This window comes from Tamandua tetradactyla, chromosome 7, assembly GCF_023851605.1.
Source record: "Tamandua tetradactyla isolate mTamTet1 chromosome 7, mTamTet1.pri, whole genome shotgun sequence".
Taxonomy (NCBI): Eukaryota; Metazoa; Chordata; class Mammalia; order Pilosa; family Myrmecophagidae; genus Tamandua; species Tamandua tetradactyla.
Genome location: NC_135333.1, coordinates 90,699,937 through 90,724,699, shown reverse-complemented (window position 1 = coordinate 90,724,699; position 24,763 = coordinate 90,699,937). Strand labels below are relative to the sequence as shown.

The 24,763-nt window shown below is 38.8% G+C and overlaps 1 protein-coding gene and 1 pseudogene across 12 annotated transcripts in view; both read right to left on the bottom strand.

The window, feature by feature from the left end:
- Positions 1–24,763, bottom strand: part of PPFIBP1 (PPFIB scaffold protein 1) — a 300,273-nt gene that overhangs the window by 118,546 nt on the left and 156,964 nt on the right. For all 12 annotated transcript variants that reach the window (XM_077170388.1, XM_077170392.1, XM_077170389.1 and 9 more), the window contains exons 3-4: positions 7,561–7,660; positions 1,927–2,132 (exon numbers count right to left, since the gene is read on the bottom strand). In XM_077170388.1, the coding sequence (XP_077026503.1) occupies positions 1,927–2,132; positions 7,561–7,624 (270 nt within the window). In that variant the 5' untranslated portion in view covers positions 7,625–7,660. The remainder of the gene's footprint in view (positions 1–1,926; positions 2,133–7,560; positions 7,661–24,763) is intronic.
- LOC143689856 (SWI/SNF-related matrix-associated actin-dependent regulator of chromatin subfamily E member 1 pseudogene) lies at positions 19,133–20,634 on the bottom strand (annotated as a pseudogene).

The following is a 24,763-nucleotide window of genomic DNA, read 5'->3' as shown; positions in this document are numbered from 1 at the left end:
GATATAAATAAGACTAATACATAGTAAGTAAGAAAGTGGTGAATGCTCAGAAAAAAATAAAGCAGGGAGATGGTAATATGAAGAACAAATGTGGAAATTTTAGATAGAGTAATCAGGGAAAGCATCATGGAGCGCATAATTTTTGAGTGCCAGAGAACTAATTCACATACCAGAGTAATGTGAGGGAGCTAGTCATAGAGATATCTGGGGAAAGAGCATTCCAGGTAGAGGGAACAGCCAGTACAAAGGCCATGAGGCCAGTTTGCCTGATATGTTTGAGAATCAGTAAGGAAGCCAGGGTGTCTGGAGTAGAGTGAAAGAAGGGAGATGTAATAAGAGATGAGGTCAAAGAGGTAATGGGGGAACAAAACTTATAAAGTATTGTTGCTCACATTAAACACGTTAACTTTTACTCTGAATGAGATGGAAAGCCATTGGTAGCCTCTGAAAAAGGAATGACATGGCTTAACTTACGTTCAGATATCATCATCATCACTTTTTATCTTTTCTAGAAATACTTAAATAGCATTGACTGAGCACATGTTAATGGGAATGTTTTAAACACACAAAAGTAAAAATGCAACCACAGTTACCTTTAAAAGCCATGGCTGCTACTGCTGACCTCTGGATGTGGGCAAGAAGTAAATTCTTATACTAATAATAAATCCATTTGCCACTACAAACTGAATGGTCAGAAAAATGTGAAAGTGGAAGGATAGGAAGTAGACAGAGGCAAAGGAAGAATGCTAGAAAACCTAACAAGAGCATAAAGCAATCCCCAAAGACATCAACAAACATGAAACAGAGCAGATACAAAGTACAATAAAAAGGTACCAGGTATTAAAAAGTAAAAATATTTTCATTTGTCAAGGCTATATGGGTGCACTACCACTAAAAGATAAATTGTACTATCTACATTCAGAATTAGAGAGGTAAACTAGTGGTAATATGAAAACATTCAGCTCAGGACTGGTTTAGAACGTCAGTACTCATGATACACATGGAAATATTTTAGCTGTAGGATGTACGATTAAGGTTCCCAAAGTAAACTGTTTCCATTTCTGCCACAGATACAAAAATAGATCCTGATTGTTTCATATAATTTTCATTAGCTTTTATATAAACACAATTGATTCATAAGTGTATTAATGCATCTTATTGAAAATCAAGTAATATTTAAATGCTTATAAAACACCACCTTTTCTATATTCTCCTTTGAACATGTTTTGTGACAGTCTTTAGATTTTATGTGTTTAACATATTAAAATCACGACATTTATCACAGTGGCCAGAGAAAGGGTAGCTCTGCTACATCAGCAATTTTCAAGGATGCCTAGAAAGAGGCCTTGAGGTTCAGTAAATCAGAACAACATTTTAAGAGCAATTCCCAACTCCACACCTTAATGAGTGTACCAGAATTGGAATGACTGCCACTAACCACTAGATGGTGCTTCTTATCAAATACTGCTATAAAATTGTTGCTTTTTGAAGGATCTATTCACTACCCTTCCCATTTAGAATTGCTATGAGGACCTTAAAGTAAATTTCCCAATGTTGCTAGGAAAGCATTTATTATGTGCAAGGATCTGATCCTTACAGTTCTATTTGTTTTAAGCCACTTTAGGTCATTCTAGCACAACCTAAAAGCTATTCCATTTTTATGGGCAGGATAAGGTGACCTGCTGACTCACAAAATGTACACTAGTAACACTAAGAAAAATTATCCTCAGAGTCAAAAGGAGATTGGAATCTTTTAAGAGATAAAAGTAAAGCAAGCCTGCTGTGATATATATATATATATATATATATATATATATATATATATATATATATTCTTTTTTTCTTATTCTAATCAGTTAGATGCTTTCAATTTTGGAATAGGTAACAAAAGATTTATAGCACAGATTTTAGCATGTGGAAATTTACCATTTGACTCTGCAGCCATTCAATCAGTGTTTCTGCTGTTGAATCTGGGATCTGACATCTCAAGCCTTCTTTCTCCTCTGTTTCCATCATCTCTAACAAACCACGCAGGTCTTCCACAAGATGCAGAGCTCGAAAACTTCCCATGAATGGGGAGGTGGGAGACTGGCAGTCAAAAATCCCATTGGAATACTCCAGGGCCTTAGAACCTGTGTTTAAAAAATCACAGAAAGAGCAATGAGATTTATATCAGATAAAATACCAAAGCTGAAGGTAGTAATCAAATCTGGTCACAGGGAGAAACAATCAAAACAAGGAATAACAACAACAACAAAAGGTTGGATAAGAATTCAATCGTGCAAATCTCTTCAAATCAGAGCAATTTGGTGAAAATCTAAAAAACATACAATTGATGGTAAATATCAATGGCCCATTATCTAACAGGAAGGCTAATTTTATGGTACAGTAAACAAATAAGAGTATGTGGACTTGGAGTGGGGTAGGCTAGCCCCATCCTGGAAATGACCGATAAGAACCAGGCTGGTCAGTTGTGTGGAGCCATGCATTCCAGAAAATACAAATTTTAGGGATCATAAAGTCTTTAAATTTCCTGAAAAGAAGTTAAATATCTAGACGGAAATTGCATAGCATAATTACAAAGTGTGAGGACCCAGGACCTGGGTCCTGTCCCCTCCTACATTATGAGAACAAGTCACTGCACAAGGCTGCCTGCATGTCCAGGACAGGCATTAAAGGTCAACAGACCCCCTTCAAGGGGAAAAGAATGTCATTAAAACTCCCCTCCCCTAAACAAATCTCACAAGACCCTGCTGAAACTCCGTTGTCACACCCTGAGGACCTAAACCTTTATAAGCCCCTCCCATGCCACTCCTCTCTTGCACAGAACACTGACTTCCATTTCCAGACCATCGGCCATCAGGAAGAATTTTCTCCTGTTTTTAAGTCTCTAATTAAATTCATGGGTAACTCCATGCCAGGAATGTTCTTTGGTCTTGGGGCTAAGTTAGGTTGGAATCTTTGGTGAGTCAACCAGGAGATCAAAGAGCCATCAGCAATAAAAAGGCAATATTGGGAAAGGAGACTCCTTGGGGGAATCCCAGGATGGCCTGCAACATCTATGTGGGGAGGGGTGGCAACCTTCCTAGATGAATGGGGATGTATGGGGATGCGCAAGACTCCCCGGCTAGACTGCTAGCATTCTTTCAGCAGGCCACAGGACATTCAGGATTTCATAAGAAAAAGGAGAGTCATCAGGCCACCACAGTCATTGCATGGCCTCTGTTAGGAGTTGTGTGTTTGGCCATGAAAGAGGCCCTGGCTAATGCTGAGGTTTGCTGCCTTAAAGAAGAACTTAAGACGGAAAGGGACTTGTGTATAGTCCAAGCAGATCTGAAGGATACATTGAATGAGAACCTATGCCATGTGGATAAAAGTTTAGAAATACTGGCATGCTATTATACTCGAACAAGAGGGCATAGGTTGCCCAAGCAGCAAATGAGGCATATCCTGACTTCCCCTGACTGGGAACCTAAAATACGGTCCAACAAAAAGTTGTCAGAACATATTCAGCACCCTCATCCCCAGTAGGGGAGAGTAATACTGAGTGTACCAACTGCTACTGTGGCTGCCACAGCTTAATTACCATGCAGGACTATACTATAGCTTAATTAGGTAAAACTAGGAATCAATACAGATAAAAATCTTAAAAAGCCCTGACAAGTCCCCTTGGGGGAATGGTGAGAAAGGGATAAAATTCAACTTCCCTAAGTGGAGAATTCTTGATATTCTTACAAGCAGTGAGGACAACCAAAGCAATAGACTGAGCCCCCAATCTTGGGGTTTGTTCATATGAAACTTAACCCCACAAAGGATAGGTAAAGCCTACTTAAAATTAGGCCTAAGAGTTACCCCCAAGAGAACCTCTTTTGTTGATCAGATGTGGCCTCTCTTTCTCAGCCAACACAACAAGCAAACTCACTGCCCTCCCCCTGTCTACGTGGGACATGACTCCCAGGGGTGTGGACCTTCCTGGCAACGTGGGACAGAAATCCTAGCATGAGCTGGGACTCAGCATCAAGGGATTGAGAAAACCTTCTTGACCAAAAGGAGTAAGAGTGAAATGAGACAAAATAAAGTGTTAATGGCTCAGAGATTCCAAGCAGAGTTGAGAGGTTATTCTTATGCATTAAATAGTTATCACCTTTTTAGTTAAGGTGTAACAGAGAGATTGGAGGGAACTGCCTGAAAATGTAGAGCTGTGTTCCAGTAGCCATGTTTCTTGAAGATGATTATATAATGATACAGCTTTCGCAATGTGACTGTGTGATTATGAAAACCTTGTGTCTGATGCTTCTTTTATCTACCTTATGGACAGATGAGTAAAACATATGGGTTAAAAATAAATAAATAATAGAGGGGAACAAATATTAAAAAGCCCTATCAAATTGGCTATTACCTCTTTGGGACACTGCAGAGGGAGTGTTACTTTCAGGAAAAGAAATAAGCAAATTAGCCTCAATTAGTATATACCTCTCCCTCTGCCAACATACATATATATATATACTCTGGCTGCCTGGCCAGAATCTAATTAATTGCTAAATTGGCTTATAACTCATAGAGAAACTTGGTCCAGTCTGGGAGATGTACCATGCATTGCTCTGCACTGCAATACATGAGATGAATTGCAAGATGTACTGAGGGCACTAGGAAAGAAACATGCCATTTATGCTGTTAATTCTGTTAGACCAGATAAAGAAATCTTCACTATAGGCAAAAAGGATGCTACCCTGTATAGTGCCCCCAATCAGTGGTATGGAACTCTCATACCCATCCTTAGCCAAATAGGAAAGCAATCCATTTCAAAAGCTGCCCAAATTGTGACTGATTTAGGAGAGTCAGAATGCCTAAGGTGCAGACTAAGAGCAACAGGTCATGTGCTAAGGAGGTATGACAGTCTAAACCATGTTGCACACAGCAGATGTGGGCTGACCTAATAGCTCCTGTTAATAAAATTGAAGATATAAATACTATCGCTAATGTCAGCTTGTGAAAATACTGGAAAACTATTTTTGTTTACTGTTACACATAAGAAAATGTATTCTATTACTTATATTCACACTGACCCACATCCCATTCACAAAGCAATCACACATCCTCTTAATCTTTTCTGGGTTTTTCTTCTAGTCTGTCAAATACTCATACAACTTTTATACTTAAATGTCAATAGCTATGATATTTATGCTATCATCTCATAAGTCCAAATCAAGAAAGTCAGAAGGCCTTACAATCACTTGAGACCTCCATAGATAGGAGTGTATACATTCTCCCTCCAGTTGGCTATCTGGCTTGATCAATTCCAACAAAGGGGAAAGGAATTGTCTTTTAGCTAGTTCATTCCATGGATTTTCCTAATACTAGAACAAATGATTGGGACCAAATTCTGCCAAATAATAACAATGGCACCTAATTATATGCTATGCACAGTGCTAAATGCTTCACATTACCTCTGAATCAATCATCTTAGCCATCTGTACAGCTGAGAAGAGAACCCAGAAAACTTAAATTGAAGAGAGTATGTAGGGGGTAATGGGGAATTAGAAAGCATTAAAAATCAGACAGATGTCCTAGTCCCCTGGTTCCCAAGCTCTAGGATCACCTGAAGAGATTACTAAAAATCCATGTGCCCATGATCCCCCACCACTCTTAGTCCCCTTCCCTAAACAAGGTGGGTATAGGGGAGAGATATGTGTTTAGAAAAAAATCCTTGAAAATTTAAAATAATTCCTCCTCCCCCTCCTACTTAATTAGTGAATTACTGATGTTAATTTGAAAGCATACAAATTCAGATCCTTACCCACACAGCTTCCCACTTACTTAGTTTGAGGTGGTACCTGGGGAATCTATTTTCTTAATAACTGGAAAGTTGGTTCTGAAACCTGACCTAATCTAGTGGAATAAATAAACTAAATCCTTCAAATAATTTCCAGAAACTAGAAACTCAACTGGAGTTTTGCCAAGAATACAAGGTTATAACCTATGGCAAGAGCCTAGAATTGGTTCAAGATATATTTTAATAAATTATGACAGTTTAAGTCCAATCTCTTTTTCACATAACAGTCCTTCAACTATTTGAAAACATATATTGTGCCCCAAGCAAGGATGTACTTTTCTAGATCAAACTTAACCAGTTCCTTCAAATGTTCCTTGACATGTGTGGTTGTTACACTCTTCACCACCATGTTCCCTGACTCTAAACAAATTTCAGCTTGCTAAAAATCCTTTGAAAATGATATCACAAAAACTGAATACATTTCAAGGTGTGGTCTAATCTACAAAGGAGGTCAGGTCTCCAGTACATATAGAGGAAGCCAAATTATGAGATGCTGTTTCCCTTTGGAGAAACTTCCAAATAGGAAAACAGTTTCAGTGTCTCGAACAACCACAATTGAGTAGAGTCAGATTTATGACTGGAAAAGACAACTAGTTGGGGTCAGGAAACTAGAATCCAGGAGTTGATTTGCTTGGCGAGACACTGATCTTGATATTAGATGAGTGACAACCCTATCTAACAGCCCGTTCAACTCTTTTCTTATTGTAATGTGTTCCTAGATACATAAAAGTATTTCTCTTAAGGCAAAATACTGTACTGTGACTTGCAACCTTAGGTAGCCATCATTCCTGAGAGAACACACAAGGGAATGTTATGAGTTCACCTACTAATTATTCCCTGGCCATGATAGGAAAACAAGGATGTGATGGTCTACTGCTTCTGCTCTGCTTTAACAACAGAGAACTGCTAGAGATTCTCAATGAGGGAGTAATATGATAAGATTTGTTTTAGAAAGAAAATTCTCAAAGCCTCGGAAAAGATGGACCAAAGAAAGAAAACAAGAGTATTAGAGTGGCAAGCAGGAGGGTGTTTTAGACAAAACAAGACAATGTCAACAGAGACAGGACAGATAAAGGATAAAGGTAGGAGAGTTTGAGAGGGGGCAGAATTAATAGGACTTGATTAATTAAATGGGGAGCATGAGGAACAAGTATCCAGAATGACCTAAACTTCTGGTTTAGGAAACTGTAGATGGAGGACTATGAAATTAGCCAAGATAAAGACCACTACAGAGGTTTCTGAGGAGAGATAATGAGCTCAATGTTCTAAATGATGACATTGAAGTACTTCTAGCACATTTTTTCAGGGAGATATCTGGTAAGCAACTAGATATAAGGTCCTGGATCTTAACAAAGAATTGGGAAAGTCAAAGATACAGATGTGAGAATCCTTGAGGGAAAAGTGATAGTTAAATTTAAGGAAGCAGATAAGAACACTCATGAATATTGGATAGAACAGAGTTCGTCAAAATGTGGTCTACAGACCACCTATACCAGAATCATCTGAGATACAGATTCTTTGTCATTCATCAGAAGCCTAGGCTAATTCTGGTAGGAAATAGAGAAGGGGAGAAAGACGAAACCATGGTGAATCCAAAGTTATGGGAGAAAGCTAATACATGAATTTTCTAAAAAAAAAAAGATGGAAAGGTAACAAGAAAGTTGTAATGAAAAAGAAAGAAAGTAGAGTAATTGTGATGGTGCCAGCTTTCAGAGAATACAGATTACCTGCTATGATACCATCCATCTGTTCCAACGCTGCAGCCAACATATCACTTGCATCACTCATCATTTTCTTATTTTCTCAATTGCAAATTCCAACTTAGATCTGAAAAAATAATGATGATATAATTACATCTTTTACATGATACATGCTTGCTAGCAGGCTTGCAAATACACCTCCAAATATAACTCCACTTAGCAGTCAGATGTGGAGGGGGAACTCAAGTTGTTGAGCTGAATTAGTATCTACTGTACTACAAGACCACATGCTATACCTGTATCAGTTAATAAAAAGCAAGTAAGATTTTGTTCCTGCACTCGTGGTGTTTAAAATCCAGTAAAATGGTTTTCATGCTGTACTTTGTAGAATTCTAAGACTCTGTGAATAGCTTAGGGATTGCCTATGGAAACTAGTTGAAGGTCACAAGGGATGCTGGGTAAACAAGACCTCCTTCTCCTTTCACCAACCCCACCCAATCTCCGCTCTCTTAACACTGCCCTCCCCCCGACACCCCTATACTAGAGTTCACTGTAAGACCTCACTGAGAAAATAGTTTCACTAACATTCATACTAAAACACAAACATAAACTCTAATGGCAAGTAATAATGGAATATTATTGAAGGCCTACAATGCTCCCTACACATTTACATAAATTATCCATAATCCTTAACAATGGCAATTCTATTAAATGGGAGTATACATTTCAGTTTGAGGATCAAAGACTTGTTAGGTTTTGCATGGACATATAGCAAGTATAGAGCAAAGCCCAATTTTTAACTTATACCTGTCAGATTTCTACTACAATACTGAATTTCTGTTTATCTGATCCCATGGGCAAGTACTTGGAAATAGCAAGTCTACATGTATACCAGTTTGAAACCATTGTGTATCCCAGAAAAGCCAAGTTCTTGAAATCTTATTCAGTATTGCTGGGTGGGATTTCTTTGATTAAGGTGTTTCCATAGAGAAGTGACTCACCCAATTGTGAGTGGGATCTGTTGATTTAGATGGTTTCCATGGAAATGTGTCTCTATTCACTCAAGTTGGGCTCACTAACTGGAATCCTTTAAGAGGGAACCATTTTAGAAAAAGCTTCAGAGCCTACACAGCCAGAGACCTTTGGAGATGCAGAAAGAAAACGCTCCCAGGGAAGACTTTTGAAAGGAAAAGCTGTTAGAGAAAGCTAGCAGACATCACCATGTGCCTTCCCAGCTGACAGAGAAATCCTCAATGTTCATCAGCCCTTTCTTGAGTCAAGGTATTTTTCCCTGGATGCCTTAGTTTGGGCATTTTTAAATGGCTTTAGAAATACAAACTTGTAACTTATTAAACTCCCCCTTAAAAACCCATTCCATAGGTGGGCAACAGTGGTTTAGTGGCAGAATTCTTGCCTGCCATGCCAGAGACCCAGGTTCAATACCCGGAGCCTGCCCATGCCAAAAAAAGTGCTGTTCCATTTCTGGTATATCGCATTCCAGCAGCTTTAGCAAACTACAACACCATGTTTCAGTAGACTCTGACTGTGTAAACGAAATATCATAGGACCAGGTTTATGCTGAAACTGTGTCAGAATCTATTCTCTTTTTGATTTTAACCTATTTAAAAATATATTGAAATTATCCTTGCAAAAAATTTGGTCATTAATAGGAAAAAGTCAAGATTATGGGACTTTTAAACATTCATTCATTCAGTCCAGGTAACAGGCTAAGCACCCATGTAAATTCTCTCAACAGGGACTAAGATGGCGGCTTAGCAATGTGCGCATTTTAGTTCGTCCTCCAGAACAACTACTAAATAAGGAGAAACAGTACCAAACACTTCCTGGAGCCACAATAGTCACTGGACACACAGCGTACCCCAGTCTGGACCAGCTGGACTGGCTACAAGTCCCCGGAACCGTGAGTTCCCCAAGCTGCAGCGCCCGGCGCCCCTCTCCCACAGGCAGCTTCCTGGAGGGAAGGGAAAGAGACTCTAACAGTAGCAGGGACTGAGTCAAACCAAACACCAATTGTGGCATTAATAAACAAATTCTGACTACTAAAAATAGGCCCCCAGCTCAGGCGAAACTGGTCAAGGCGGAGGTCGCTTATTGGGCTAACTGAAAAAGAGGAAAGGGGACGAAACAGAGGTTTTTGTAGCTGTTTCTATGGAGGCTTGGATGCCTCTGGAAGCAGCGGTGGGACGACTGGGGCTCCAACTGCCCCAGGCATAGGCAGAAACAGACCCCTGGGGGAGGGGTGAAGCCCAACTTAGGTGGAATCCCTCTCTCAAGGAATTCAGACCCCAGGGCTTGGCAATTTGAAGCCATTAAAATCAGCCTCCAACCTCTCCTCTGTTTCCACCACACCCCCAGCAGGGAGAGTCTTCCAAAGTTAAAGGAGCCCCAACATCTTTTGCTGGTGGGACCCGCAGACAGATAAGCGCCACATACTGGGCAGGATAAGAAAAACAGAGCCCAGAGACTTCACAGGAAAGTCTTTCAACCTGCTGGGTCTCACCCACAGGGAAAACTGATGCAGGTGGCTCCTTCCCCCTGATAGGAGGCCAGTTCAGTCTGGGAAAACCTGGCTGGAGTCTTGTAATACCTATGTAGACCCTCCTAAGGGTGGGGAGGGAAAACGTACCTTACAAGCAGGACAAGAAACAAGAAAACAAGAACTGAAAAATTACCCTCTGTTAAACAAAACTTAAGCTAGAAGCCCAGAAAAAAGCTGACCTGAAGGTCAAAGAACAGATAGACAACAAACTCATCTAGCAAGAAAACCCTAGGTAAGATAAGTGAAAGCAACCTCCAGAATAAACTAATTAAGGTAATTAAATGTCTAAGCACCAGCAAAAACTAACAAATCACACCAGAAAAATTGAAGATATGGCCCAGTCAAAGGAACAAACCAATAGTTCAAATGAGATACAGGAGCTGAAACAACTAATTCAGAATATACGAATAGAAATGGAAAACCTCATCAAAAACCAAATCAATGAATTGAAGCAGGAAATGAAGAAGGCAAGGAATGAACAAAAAGAAGAAATGGAAAGTCTGAAAAAAGAAATCACAGAACTTATAGGAATGAAAGATACAGTAGAAGAGATGAAAAAAACAATGGAAACCTACAATGGTAGATTTCAAGAGACAGAGGTTAGGATTAGTGAACTGGAGGATGGAACATCGGAAATCCAAAAAGAAACAGAAACTATAGGGAAAAGAATGGAAAAATATGAGCAGGGGCACAGGGAATTGAATGATAATATGAAGCACACAAATATACGTGTTGTGGGTGTGCCGGAAGGCGAAGAGAAGGAAAAAGGAGAAGAAAAACTAATGGAAGAAATTATCACTGAAAAATTTCCAACTCTTATGAAAGACCTAAAATTACAGATCCAAAAGGTGCAGTGCACCACAAAGAGAATAGATCCAAATAGACGTTCTCCAAGACACTAACTAGTCAGAATGTCAGAGGTCAAAGAGAAAGAGAGGAGCTTGAAAGCAGCAAGAGAAAAGCAATCCATCACACACAAGGGAAACCCAATAAGACTATGTGTAGATTTCTCAGCAGAAACCATGGAGGCAAGAAGACAGTGAGATGATATATTTAAATTACTAAAAGAGAAAAACTGCCAGCCAAGAATTCTATACCCAGTAAAATTGTCCTTCACAAATGAGGGAGAAATTAAAACATTTCAGACAAAAAGTCACTGAGAGAATTTGTGACCAAGAGACCAGCTCTGCAAGAAATACTAAAGGGAGCACTAGAGACAGACATGAAAAGACAGAAGAGAGAGGTGTGGAGAAGAGCGTAGAAAGAAGGAAAATTAGATATGACACATAAAATACAAAAGGCAAAATGGTAGAGGAAAGTACTACCCAAACAGTAATAACACTAAATGTTAATGCATTGAACTCCCTAATCAAAAGACATAGACTGGCAGAATGGATTGAAAAACAGGATCCTTCTATATGCTGTCTACAGGAAACACATCTTAGACCCAAATATAAACATAGGTTGAAAGTGAAAGGTTGGGAAAAGATATTTCATGCAAATAACAACCAGGAAAGAGCAGTAGCTATACTAATATCCAACAAATTAGACTTCAAATGTAAAACAGTTAAAAGGGACAAAGAAGGATACTATCTAATAATAAAAGGAACAATTAAACAAGAAGACATAACAATCATAAATATTTATGCACCAAACCACAATGCCCCAAAATACGTGAGGCAAACACTGCAAATACTGAAAAGGGAAATAGACACATCTACCATAATAGTTGGAGGCTTCAATTCGCCACTCTCATCAATGGACAGAACATCTAGACAGAGGATCAATAAAGAAACAGAGGATTTGAATATTACAATAAATGAGCTAGACTTAAGAGACATTTATACGACATTACACCCCACAACAGCAGGATACACCTTTTTCTCAAGTGCTCATGGATCATTCTCAAAGATAGACCCTATGCTGGGTCACAAAGCAAGTCTCAACAAATTTAAAAAGACTGAAATCATACACAACACTTTCTCAGATCATAAAGGAATGAAGTTGGAAATCAATAATAGGCAGAGAGCCAGAAAATTCACAAATACGTGGAGGCTCAACAACACACTCTTAAACAACCAGTGGGTCAAGGAAGAAATCACAAGAGAAATCAGTAAATATCTCGAGGCGAATGAAAATGAAAACACAACGTATCAAAACTTATGGGACGTAGAAAAGGCAGTGCTAAGAGGGAAATTTATTGCCCTAAATGCCTATATCAAAAAAGAAGAAAGGGCAAAAATTCAGTAATTAACTGTCCACTTGGAAGAACTGGAGAAAGAACAGCAAACTGACCCCAAAGCAAGCAAAAGGAAAGAAATAACAAAGATTAGAGCAGAAATAAATGAAATTGAGAACATGAAAACAATAGAGATAATCAATAAAACCAGAAGTTGGTTCTATGAGAAAAACAATAAGATTGATGGGCCCTTAGCAAGAGTGATAAAAAGAAGAAGAGAGAGGATGGAAATAAATAAGATCAGAAATGGAAGAGGAGACATAACCACTGACCTCACAGAAATAAAGGAGGTAATAACAGGATACAATGAACAACTTTATGCTAATAAATACAACAATGTAGATGAAATGGACAAGTTCCTAGAAAGGCAGGAACAACTAACTTCGACTCAAGAAGAAATAGATGACCTCAACAAACCAATCACAAGTAAAGAAACTGAATCAGTCATTAAAAAGCTTCCCAAAAAGAAAAGTCCAGGACCACACGGCTTCACATGTGAATTCTACCAAACATTCCAGAAAGAATTAGTACCAATCCTGCTCAAACTTTTCAAAAAAATTGAAGTGGAGGGAAAGCTACCTAATTCATTTTATGAAGCCAACAACACCCTCATACCAAAACCAGGCAAAGATATTTCAAAAAAAGAAAACTACAGACTAATCTCTCTAATGAATATAGATGCAAAAATCCTGAACAAAATTCTAGCACATCGAATCCAGCAACACATTAAAAAAATTATACATCATGACCAAGTAGGAGTCATCCCAGGTATGCAAGGATGGTCCAACATAAGAAAATCAATTAATGTGATACACCATATCAACAAATCAAAGCAGAAAAATCACATGATCATCTCAATTGATGCAGAGAAGGCATTTGACAAGATTCAACATCCTTCCCTGTTGAAAACAGTTCAAAGGATAGGAATACAAGGGAATTTCCTTAAAACGATAAAGGGAATATATGAAAAACCCACAGCTAATATCATCCTCGATGAGGAAAAACTGAAAACTTTCCCCCTAAGATCAGGAACAAGACAAGGATGTCCACTATCACCACTGTTATTCAACATCATGTTGGAAGTTCTAGTGAGAGCAATTAGACAAGAAAAAGAAATACAAGGCATCAAAATTGGAAAAGAAGAAGTAAAACTATCACTGTCTGCAGATGATATGATACTATACGTCGAGAACCCTGAAAAATCCACAGCAAAACTACTAGAGCTAATAAACGAGTACAGCAAAGTGGCAGGTTACAAGAGCAACATTCAAAAATCTGTAGTGTTTCTATACACTAGTAATGAACAAGCTGAGGGGGAAACCAAGAAACGAATTCCATTTACAATTGCAACTAAAAGAATAAAATACTTAGGAATAAATTTAACAAAAGATACAAAAGATGTATACAAAGAAAACTACAAGAAACTGTTAAAAGAAATCACAGAAGACCTAAACAGATGGAGGGACACACCATGTTCATGGATCGGAAGACTCAATATAGTTAAGATGTCAATTCTACCTAAATTGATTTACAGATTCAATGAATACCAATCAAAATCCCAACAACTTACTTTTCAGAAATAGAAAAACCAATAAGCAAATTTATCTGGAAGGGCAGGGTGTCCTGAATTGCTAAAAGTATCTTGAGGAAAAAAAATGAAGCTGGAGGTCTCACGCTGCCTGATTTTAAGGCATATTATGAAGCCACAGTGGTCAAAACAGCATGGTATTGGCATAAAGATAGATATATCGACCAATGGAATCGAATAGAGTGCTCAGATATAGACCCTCTCATCTATGGACATTTGATCTTTGATAAGGCAGTCAAGCCAATTCACCTGGGACAGAACAGTCTCTTCAATAAATGGTGCCTAGAGAACTGGATATCCATATGCAAAAGAATGAAAGAAGACCCATATCTCACACCCTACACAAAAGTTAACTCAAAATGGGTCAAAGATCTAAACATTAGGTCTAAGACCATAAAACAGTTAGAGGAAAATGTAGGGAGATATCTTATAAATCTTATAATTGGAGGCGGTTTTATAGACCTTACACCTAAAGCAAGAGCACTGAAGAAAGAAATAAATAAATGGGAGCTCCTCAAAATTAAACACTTTTGTGCATCAAAGAACTTCATCAAGAAAGTAAAAAGACAGCCTACACAATGGGAGACAATATTTGGAAACGACATTTCAGATAAAGGTCTAGTATCCAGAATTTATAAAGAGATTGTTCAACTTAACAACAAAAAGACAGCCAATCCAATTACAAAATGGGGAAAAGACTTGAACAGACACTTCTCAGAAGAGGAAATACAAATGGCCAAAAGGCACATGAAGAGATGCTCAATGTCCCTGGCCGTTAGAGAAATGCAAATCAAAACCACAATGTGATATCATCTCACACCCACCAGAATGGCCATTATCAGCAAAACAGAAAATGACAAGTGCTGGAGAGGATGTGGAGAAAGAAGCACACTTATTCACTGTTGGTGGGAACGTCAAATGTTGCAACCACTGTGGAAGGCAGTTTGGCGGTTCCTCAAAAAGCTGAATATAGAATTGCCATATGACCCAGCAATACCATTGCTAGGTATCTACTCAGAGGACTGAAGGGCAATGACACAAATGGACATTTGCACACCAATGTTTATAGCAGCATTATTTACAACTGCAAGGAGACGGAAACAGCCAAAATGTCCATCAACAGACGAGTGGCTAAACAAACTGTGGTATATACATATGATGGAATATTATGCAGCTTTAAGACAGAATAAACTTATGAAGTATGTAACAACATGGATCGACCTTGAGAACATTATGCTGAGTGAGACTAGCCAAAAACTAAAGGACAAATACTCTGTGGTCTCACTGGTATGAACTGACATTAGTGAATAAACTTGGAATATGTCATTGGTAACAGAGACCATCAGGAGATAGAAATAGGGTAAGATAGTGGGTAATTGGAGATGAAGGGATACAGACTGTGCAACAGGACTGGATACAAAAACTCTGAAATGGACAGCACCATACTACCTAACTGTAATGTAATTATGTTAAAACACTGAATGAAGCTGCATGTGAGAATGATAGAGGGAGGAGGGCTGGGGACATAAATGAAATCAGAAAGAAAGATAGATGTTAAAGATCGAGATGGTATAATCTAGGAATGCCTAGAGTGTATAATAATAGTGAAATGTACAATGTACAAATTTTAAAAATGTTTTTTGCATGAGGAAGAACAAAGGAATGTCATTATTGCAGGGTGTTGAAAATAGATGATAATTAATACTTTAAAATGTCACCTTATGTGTGAGACTAAAGCAAAAAATGTTTATTTGTTACTAAATTTATATTTTGACTAGAGCATTTCCTAATATTACTCATGTAGTAAATTTGATTGAATGTCATAAGTACTGAATCTCAGGTAGGACATGAGATTCTGTTGGTTTGTCCAGAGTGATGCCCCGATGAATCCCAGAGTGATTTGATCAGTGACTGGAAAAGTGTTTGTGAGCCCCCTTTGGGGAATGGTGAGAGCAGGCAGAAATTCAACTTCCCCAAGTTGAATTCTTGATATTCTCACAAGCAGTGTGGACAATCAAAGCTATAGGCTGAGCCCCTAGTCTTGGGGTTTGTTCATATGAAACTTAACCCCACAAAGGACAGGTCAAGTCTACTTAAAATTTAGGCCTAAGAGTCACCCCCAAGAGAGCCTCTTTTGTTGCTCAGATGTGGCCTCTCTCTCCAGCCAACATGACGAGCAGTCTCACCACCCTCCCCTTATCTGCGTGGGACATGACTCCCAGGGGTGTGGACCTTCCTGGCAATGTGGGACAGAGATCCTGGAATGAGCTGAGACTCAACATCAAAGGACTGAGAAAAACCCTAGAATGAGCTGAGAATTAACATGAAGGGATTGAGAGAACCTTCTTGACCAAAGGGGGAAGAGTGAAATGAGACTAAGTGTCAATGGCTGAGAGATTCCAGAGTCGAGAGGTTATCCTGGAGGTTATTCTTATGCATTAAGAATATTGCATTTTTCTGTTGTGTTGCTAGTTCCTCTAAACCGATGCAAATGTACTAAGAAACGATGATCATGCATCTATGTGATGATGTTAAGAATTACTGATTGCATATGTAGAATGGTATGATTTCTAAATGTTGTGTTAATTTCTTTTTTTTCCGTTAATAAAAAAAAAAAGAAACATGAAAAAAAAAAAAAGAATATTGCATTATTCTTATCACCTTGCTGTTCAAGATGTAGCAGAGAGGCTGGAGGGAACTGCCTGAAAATGTGGAGCTGTGTTCCAGTAGCCATGTTTCCTGATGATGATTGAACAATGATATAGCTTTCACAATGAGACCCTGTGAATATGAAAACCATGTGTCTGATGCTCCCTTTAGCTACTATATCAACAGAAGAGCAGAACATATGGAATAAAAATAAATAATAGGGGGAACAAATGTTAAAATAAATTCAGTTTGAAATGCTAGTGGTAAATGAAAGCGAGGGGTAAGGGGTATGGTATGTATAATCTTTATTTTCTCTATTATCATTTTATTTCTTTTTCTGTTGTCTTTTTATTTCTTTTTCTAAATCGATGCAAATGTACTAAGAAATGATGAATATGCAACTATGTGATGATATTAAGAATTACTGATTGTATATGTAGAATGGAATGATATGTTAATGTTTTGTTTGTTAATTTTTTTTTAATTAATAAAAAAAGTTAAAAAAAAAAATTCTCTCAACAGGCCTGAAAAAGGCTCCTGCTGCTTTGGTAAAGAAAAGGCATGCTGTTCAACAGAAACCTATGCCCTCTGTTTCTAAGCAGTCAGACATCACCTTCCATTTTATTTTCATAAACATTTTTATAGTTCTGGTAAACAGCTTCTTGGATCAGTTCTCTAGTATCATTCACTCTAGTAAAATGCCATGTAATTAAAAAAAAATATCACTTTGATCTTATAGTATTTTCACCTAAGGATTTCCCACAACTATGCTTAACTTCAGAAGATTTCAAATATTACCACCATTTTATGTGGGAAAATTACAGCATAAAATTGCCCAGGGCACTTGTTTAGTCATCCAGAAACTGGGGATAGGAGCAGTAGGAGGACTGGGTTGGTGGGGGGAGTTTTCAAAAATTCCTGCTTGTACGATTAGCCAGTGCTCAGTACAAAGGGGTGGGGCATCCATTTAATAACCACACTTAATGCTGAAGAACACAGAACATTAACATTGAAACACAAAGGATTATGCCCAAGAGGGTACAATCGCTGAGTTTCATAATTAAGTGGTTTGCATTCCCTTTCATTTTAAAAGTAGTACTTCAAAGAACTCTACACAGACAGACACACAGACACACACACACATATATATATAAACAAAGGGATGTGTGTTAAAGATCAGCTATAAATATTATGAATGCCAATAAAACAAAGTTAATACCCATATTAGAAAAACACTCTCCCCATCTCACCAAATTAGAAGCACAAATACTCATCTGTGTTAGCACGTATATTTTGGGTGGAGTATAAACATGTTTTCAAGTATGGAAGCAGTTATCTTTTTCTACTCTGTTCTGTTCAATGAGCCTTTTGAATGCCATGATATGGAGGTATGAGACAACTTAGACAATGCTTTTCAAAATGGTGAACAGTTTTCCAAAAATATATACCCAACTTGCTAGAGACTAATACTTTGTTTAACATAATAAAAATATCATGGCAATATTAAATTGCTATAAAATTTTAGGAATACCTATTCTCAAGTTTTTGTACTTATGTAGCAAAGTGACACCAGTTGAACTCAATTTGGAATACCATTAAGCAAAATTACCTATATTTAACTACTTTTAATTTATTAAGAGAGATCTTTGGCCTTTGAATACGTCCCCCTTATCCTGCTCATTTTCCCCCTTAATACTTACCACCCTTGCAATATTACTATATATTTACTTATTGTATTTGCAGTCTATCTTCTTCTTACTGGAATGTATGCTCCATGAGGGCAGCGCTTTTTTGTTTTTATTACCTATTTTGTTCACTGATGCATCATCAGTGCCCAAAAGTGGCTGGCATATAGTAAGTGCTTAACAAATGTTGGCTGGATGAATGAACTCTGGGTGTGGAATACTGGAAAGCTATCATTCAGATTAGGAATAGCACAGGATTGCTGGGGAATTCAGTAATCATCTGAATTTTGGGATATATCTGCAGCCCAATCAGAGAAAACCTTATATTCCTCTGGGATCGTAGGTTTGTGAGGCAGGAATGCATATAAATGAGTACACACTATCCTGACCAGGGAGCAATCTGTTAAATTTCATTACTTCAGACTTCACGATTCACAAATATAACATTAACTACTCTATTAGGGGCTATAGTGAGCTATGACACTTGGGGACATGGTCAAGAAAAGAATACTCACTAAAACAACAAAAGAAACAAACTGAAACAAAAGAAACAAGTACATAAAGTAATCTGTGCTAAGAATAAAGTTATATTTGCTTGTTGCTATTAGTGTGGACAAATTTGACTCAGATTACAAGCAAAATAACTAGAGCATAATGTTTATAATATAAAGTGGTCTCAGCAAAAATGGTTAAAATGAATCAAGCCTTTAGATCTATCTTGAAATATATAGAAAATATAGGCATAAAATATGAAGTTCAACAACAGGAAACAATCAGACAAATCCAAAAAGGTGACCTGAATAAACAAGAAAACATACCATTTTCATAAATAGGAAAACAATATTATAAACTTTCTGCCAAATTAACCTGTAGATAAAATGAATGCCAATCAAAATCCCAACAGTTTTCATGAAACTTGATAAGATGGTGATGAAATGCATATAGAAGAGGAAGAGTTTAAAAATAACCAAGGCATTTCTGAGAAATTAGAACAGGGAGGAGGTACTTGACCTATTTTTCTTTTTTTTCTAACTCCAAAAAACATTTCATTTTAAAAAGTATTTAAAACACAGAAAACAAGGCAACATTTATTCTTTTTTTTCTCCTCTTCTGGTATGGGATCTGTTGGTGGCTCCTCCACTGTTGCACTGTTGCTCTCTGAGCTGGTGTGCCATCACTGGTTCTTTCCTCTGCCATACTTGTAACCCCTCTTGCCCCTCTCTTTGTCCTCAGTAGATGTGCCTTCTTCATTGTTCTGTTGGCTTTCTGTTGTTTCTCCAAGCTGTATCTCCTCAGTCTCCATTGGAATGCTCTCATCTTCCTTCCTTTCTTCAATTTTATTGGCTGCCTACTTTTCTTCAGGAACAATACTGCTCTGTGTCCAGCTTGTTCTGCTGCCTCTTTCTCCCTTTCCTCTGCCTGAGCAATTTCAGCTGCAACTTTCTCCATATCCACTTCTACCTTCAAACCGTACAACCTTTTAAGTTCATTGTTAAATGAATCTGTGCTTTCCAGGAATTTTCTCTTCTTTTCCTGGTGTCACTCCTCTATTTGAAGAAGTTCAGCTTCTAGTCTTTGGCCATTAAGGACCAGACCTGCCATATGAGGACCTGCATTCTGGCTGTTGTGACAACTGACCGAATGTCTGGCACCACACTCTTGCTAAGGATTTCGATGATGAGGCGGTGGTTTCTCTAGAAATGGGCAGTGGCTGTATGCTTCATTCATTGGAAATCCATCATCATATTCATCTGGATCTTCAGCAGGCTGAATGCTCTGTAAGGTTCTCCTTTCTCCATGCAAGACTGTCTCTGTTGACTTTCTTCCTCTAAAGCATCTTCTGCATGACCTTTTGCATTTATGTAAGCAAGGTATGCGGGGGAATTATGATAGACCTTCATAGATTCATTGTACTCTATCTTTCCTGCTTCATAATCACTTAAATTCTCTTGCTTCTCTACATCAGTGGGATCTCGCCACATGCCACCAATAATATTGCCAATTTCCCACAACTTTAAGTCAGGGTTGGAAGCCTTTACTTGGTCCCAGACCTTTCTGCTGTACCTCATGTAAGGCATCAGTGGCTTACCTGGTAGCTTTGGGAGTTTGGGAATCATAATACCAGAGGATGCCATGACCCGGCTGTTGGTGCCCAGGTTGCCTCCCAGAGTCTAGTTGTTGTAAGTGAGAAGACTATATGGATTGTATCCCACAAACCCTGGTGTGCTGGGCATTTGTGTAGCAGGAGTTGGGGTGGGAGGTGGGGTATAAGATGGTCTTTTTGACATCTTGGAAGATTAACTTCTCAGTTCCTTAAGAATGAATACGAGACACTGCAGGCAGAAGGAGTGCCTCGACTTATTTTTAAACTATATTAATCAGGATTAAGTGATATTGGTGCATGTGGTAGGCTAAATAATAGGCCCCCCAAATATGTCTGCATCCTAATATCTGGAACCTGCAAATGTTACCATGTATGGCAAAGGGACATGCAGGGGTGATTAAGTGAAGAATCATGAGATGGGTAGATTATCCTGGATTATCTGGGTGGACCCGATATAATCACAACAGTTGTTATAAGAGGGATACAGAAGGAGTCAGAGTCAGAGGAGGAACACAATGTGAAGACAGAGGCAGAAACTGGAATGATGTGGCTACATGCCAAAGAACGCTAAGGAACCCTGCAGAAGCTGAAAGAGAGAGGAACGGGTTCTCCCTGATCAACACAGAAGGAATCAACACAACAAATACCTTCATTTTAGAACATAATACTAATTTTAGACTTCTAACATTTAGAACTGTAAAAAGATAAATTTGTGTTGTTTAAGCTAGTAAGTTTGTGGTAATATATTTCAGTAGCTATAGTAAATTAATATAGCACAGAAAAGGAAAAACTGATTAATTAAATAGAGAACCCAGAAACATATCCAGGCATGTTTGCAATTTTGATGTAAAGAGAAATGTCATGACAGATGGGCAGAAAAAGGACTACTGAATAAAAGCAAGTAGAATAAAATGATTATCCATATAAAAATATAATAAAATTGAGTCTCTCTTTCACATCATAAACAAAAATCAATTCTAGATGGCTTATGTTGGTATGCAGTATGGTGGGGGCCACATTTCATTCTTTTCCATGTGAGTATCCTGCTAGTTCAGCATCATTGGTTGAATTTTTCTGAAGGGGGAAAGGAGTGCACAGGCTGAGAATCAAACCCAGTTCTCTCACATAGCAGGTGAAACTTCTACCACTGAACCACCCCTGCATACCAGGGCTTAAGTATTTTAAGCTTTAAAACTGTAGAAAAAATATATAGATTAATATCTTTATTCCTGGAAGAAAGAAAGAATTTTTTAGGCAAGATTTTAAAAAGGAGAAAATATTCTCAATATATAAAATGAACAAAAGATTTGCATAAAAATCACAAAGAATTCCTATGAATCAATAAAAAGGGTTGTGGGAGGTCATGAATAGACATTTAACATAAGATGAAACACTTTTGGCCAACAAAAATATGAGATGTTTAATATCATTAATAATTAGGGAATTTAAGACAACAATGTGAGAGGAGGATCCAAGATGGCAGCTTAGTGAGGTGTGGGATTTAGTTCGTCCTCCAGAGCAGCTAGTAAATAGCCAGAAACAGTATAGAACAACTGCTGGGGCCACGTCAGTGACCAGACACACAGTGAACCCCAGTCTGGACGAGCTGGACTGGTTGCAAGCCCATACAGAACCGTGAGACCCTCAAGCAATGGTGGCCGGCGCCCCTCCCCCACAGGCTGCTTCCCAGAGGGGAAAGGAAAGGGACTTTACCAGCAGCAGGAGCTGAGCCCAACCAACCTCCAATTGTGGAATTAACAAATTCTGACTACTAAAAACAGGTCCCCAGCTCAGCTGAACCTCGAGTCAAAGCGGAGGTTGCTGGTTTTTGCCCTGGTGCAGAGAGGGCAGGGCTGACAGAAAAAGAAAAAAAGGGAGGACTTCCTGGAAGATGGCGGCTTAGTAAGACGCGCGGATCTTAGTTTCTTCTCCAGGACACCTACTCGGGGAGTAGAAACGATACAGAAAGCGCCCAAAGCCACAACAGAGATAAAAAAGACAGCGTACCCCATCCTGGAACGGCTGGCTGGCTGAGAGAAGCAGCTCGGGTGAGATCGCCGAGGCGCGCGGGCCTTACCGGGCGGGGTGGCAAGCGGCCGGAGTTACTCCCTTCCCCCTTCCCGGGCCGGCTGGGAGAATTGGAGAGGCGGTCCCCTGAAACAAAGACGGCTGGCGCCCACACCACGCGCAGCCCCCGGACCAACTGAGAGAATTGGATCGGAAACCCCCAGGCCGCGGAGAACGGTGACGGGTGGGGGAGGCCCCTTCCAAACCCGTGACTCCCGGGGAACGTGCACTCTCTCGGGCGGGCCGCTGCGGCTGGCGCCCTCCCGCCACGCTTGTTGCCCAGGGCCGACTAGGAAATTCGGACGGGCTCTTTCCCTGGCGGCGGCGACCAGCAACCCTCCCTGCGTTCGGACCCCGGGCCGGCTCAAGCCGTTTCGGCTAGCGAACCCCCAGGACGGCGAGAGTTTTCCAAAGTTTAAGGTCCCACAGCACCTTTTACTGGTGGGACCCGCAGACAAACGGGTGCCACGAGCGCCACCTACTGGGCAGGATAAGAAAAACAGAACCCAGAGATTTCACAGAAAAATATTACAACCTTGCTGGATCCGACACCAAGAGAAATCTGAATAAATGCCCAGACGCCAGCAGCAGAAGATAACTGTCCACGCTCAAAAGATTGAGAATATGGCTCAGTCAAAGGAACAAACCAATAGCTCAAATGAGACACAAGAGCTGAGACAACTAATGCTGAATATACGAACAGAAATGGAAAACCTCTTCAAAAATGAAATCGATAAATTGAGGGAGGACATGAAGAGGACATGGGCTGAACATAAAGAAGAAATAGAAAAACTGAAAAAACAAATCGCAGAACTTATGGAAGTGAAGGATAAAGTAGCAAACATAGAAAAAATAATGGATAGCTACAATGATAGATTTAAAGAGACAGAAGATAGAATTAGTGATTTGGAGGATGGAACATCTGAATTCCAAAAAGAAACAGAAACTATAGGGAAAAGAATGGAAAAATTTGAACAGGGTATCAGGGAACTCAAGGACAATATGAACCGCACAAATATACGTGTTGTGGGTGTCCCAGAAGGAGAAGAGAAGGGAAAAGGAGGAGAAAAACTAATGGAAGAAATTATCACTGAAAATTTCCCAACTCTTATGAAAGACCTAAAATTACAGATCCAAGAAGTGCAGCGCACTCCAAAGAGATTAGACCCAAATAGGCGTTCTCCAAGACACTTACTAGTTAGAATGTCAGAGGTCAAAGAGAAAGAGAAGATCTTGAAAGCAGCAAGAGAAAAACAATCCATTACATACAAGGGAAACCCAATAAGATTTTGTGTAGATTTCTCAGCAGAAACCATGGAAGCTAGAAGACAGTGGGATGATATATTTAAAATACTAAAAGAGAAAAACTGCCAACCAAGACTCCTATATCCAGCAAAATTATCCTTCAAAAATGAGGGAGAAATTAAAACATTCTCAGACAAAAAGTCACTGAGAGAATTTGTGACCAAGAGACCAGCTCTGCAAGAAATACTAAAGGGAGCACTAGAGTCAGATACAAAAAGACAGAAGAGAGAGATATGGAAAAGAGTGTAGAAAGAAGGAAAATCAGATATGATATATATAATACAAAAGGCAAAATGTTAGAGGAAAATATTATCCAAACAGTAATAACACTAAATGTCAATGGACTGAATTCCCCAATCAAAAGACATAGATTGGCAGAATGGATTAAAAAACAGGATCCTTCTATATGCTGTCTACAGGAAACACATCTTAGACCCAAAGATAAACATAGGTTGAAAGTGAAAGGTTGGGAAAAGATATTTCATGCAAATAACAACCAGAAAAGAGCAGGAGTGGCTATACTAATATCCAACAAATTAGACTTCAAATGTAAAACAGTTAAAAGAGACAAAGAAGGACACTATCTACTAATAAAAGGAACAATTAAACAAGAAGACATAACAATCATAAATATTTATGCACCGAATCAGAATGCCCCAAAATACGTGAGGAATATACTGCAAACATTGAAAAGGGAAATAGACTCATATACCATAATAGTTGGAGACTTCAACTCACCACTCTCATCAAGGGACAGAACATCTAGACAGAGGATCAACAAAGAAATAGAGAATCTGAATATTACTATAAATGAACTAGACTTAATAGACATTTATAGGACATTACATCCCACAACAGCAGGATACACCTTTTTCTCAAGTGCTCATGGATCATTCTCAAAGATAGACCATATGCTGGGTCACAAAGCAAGTCTTAACAAATTTAAAAAGATTGAAATCTTACACAACACTTTCTCGGACCATAAAGGAATGATGTTGGAAATCAATAATAGGCAGAGTGCCAGAAAATTCAC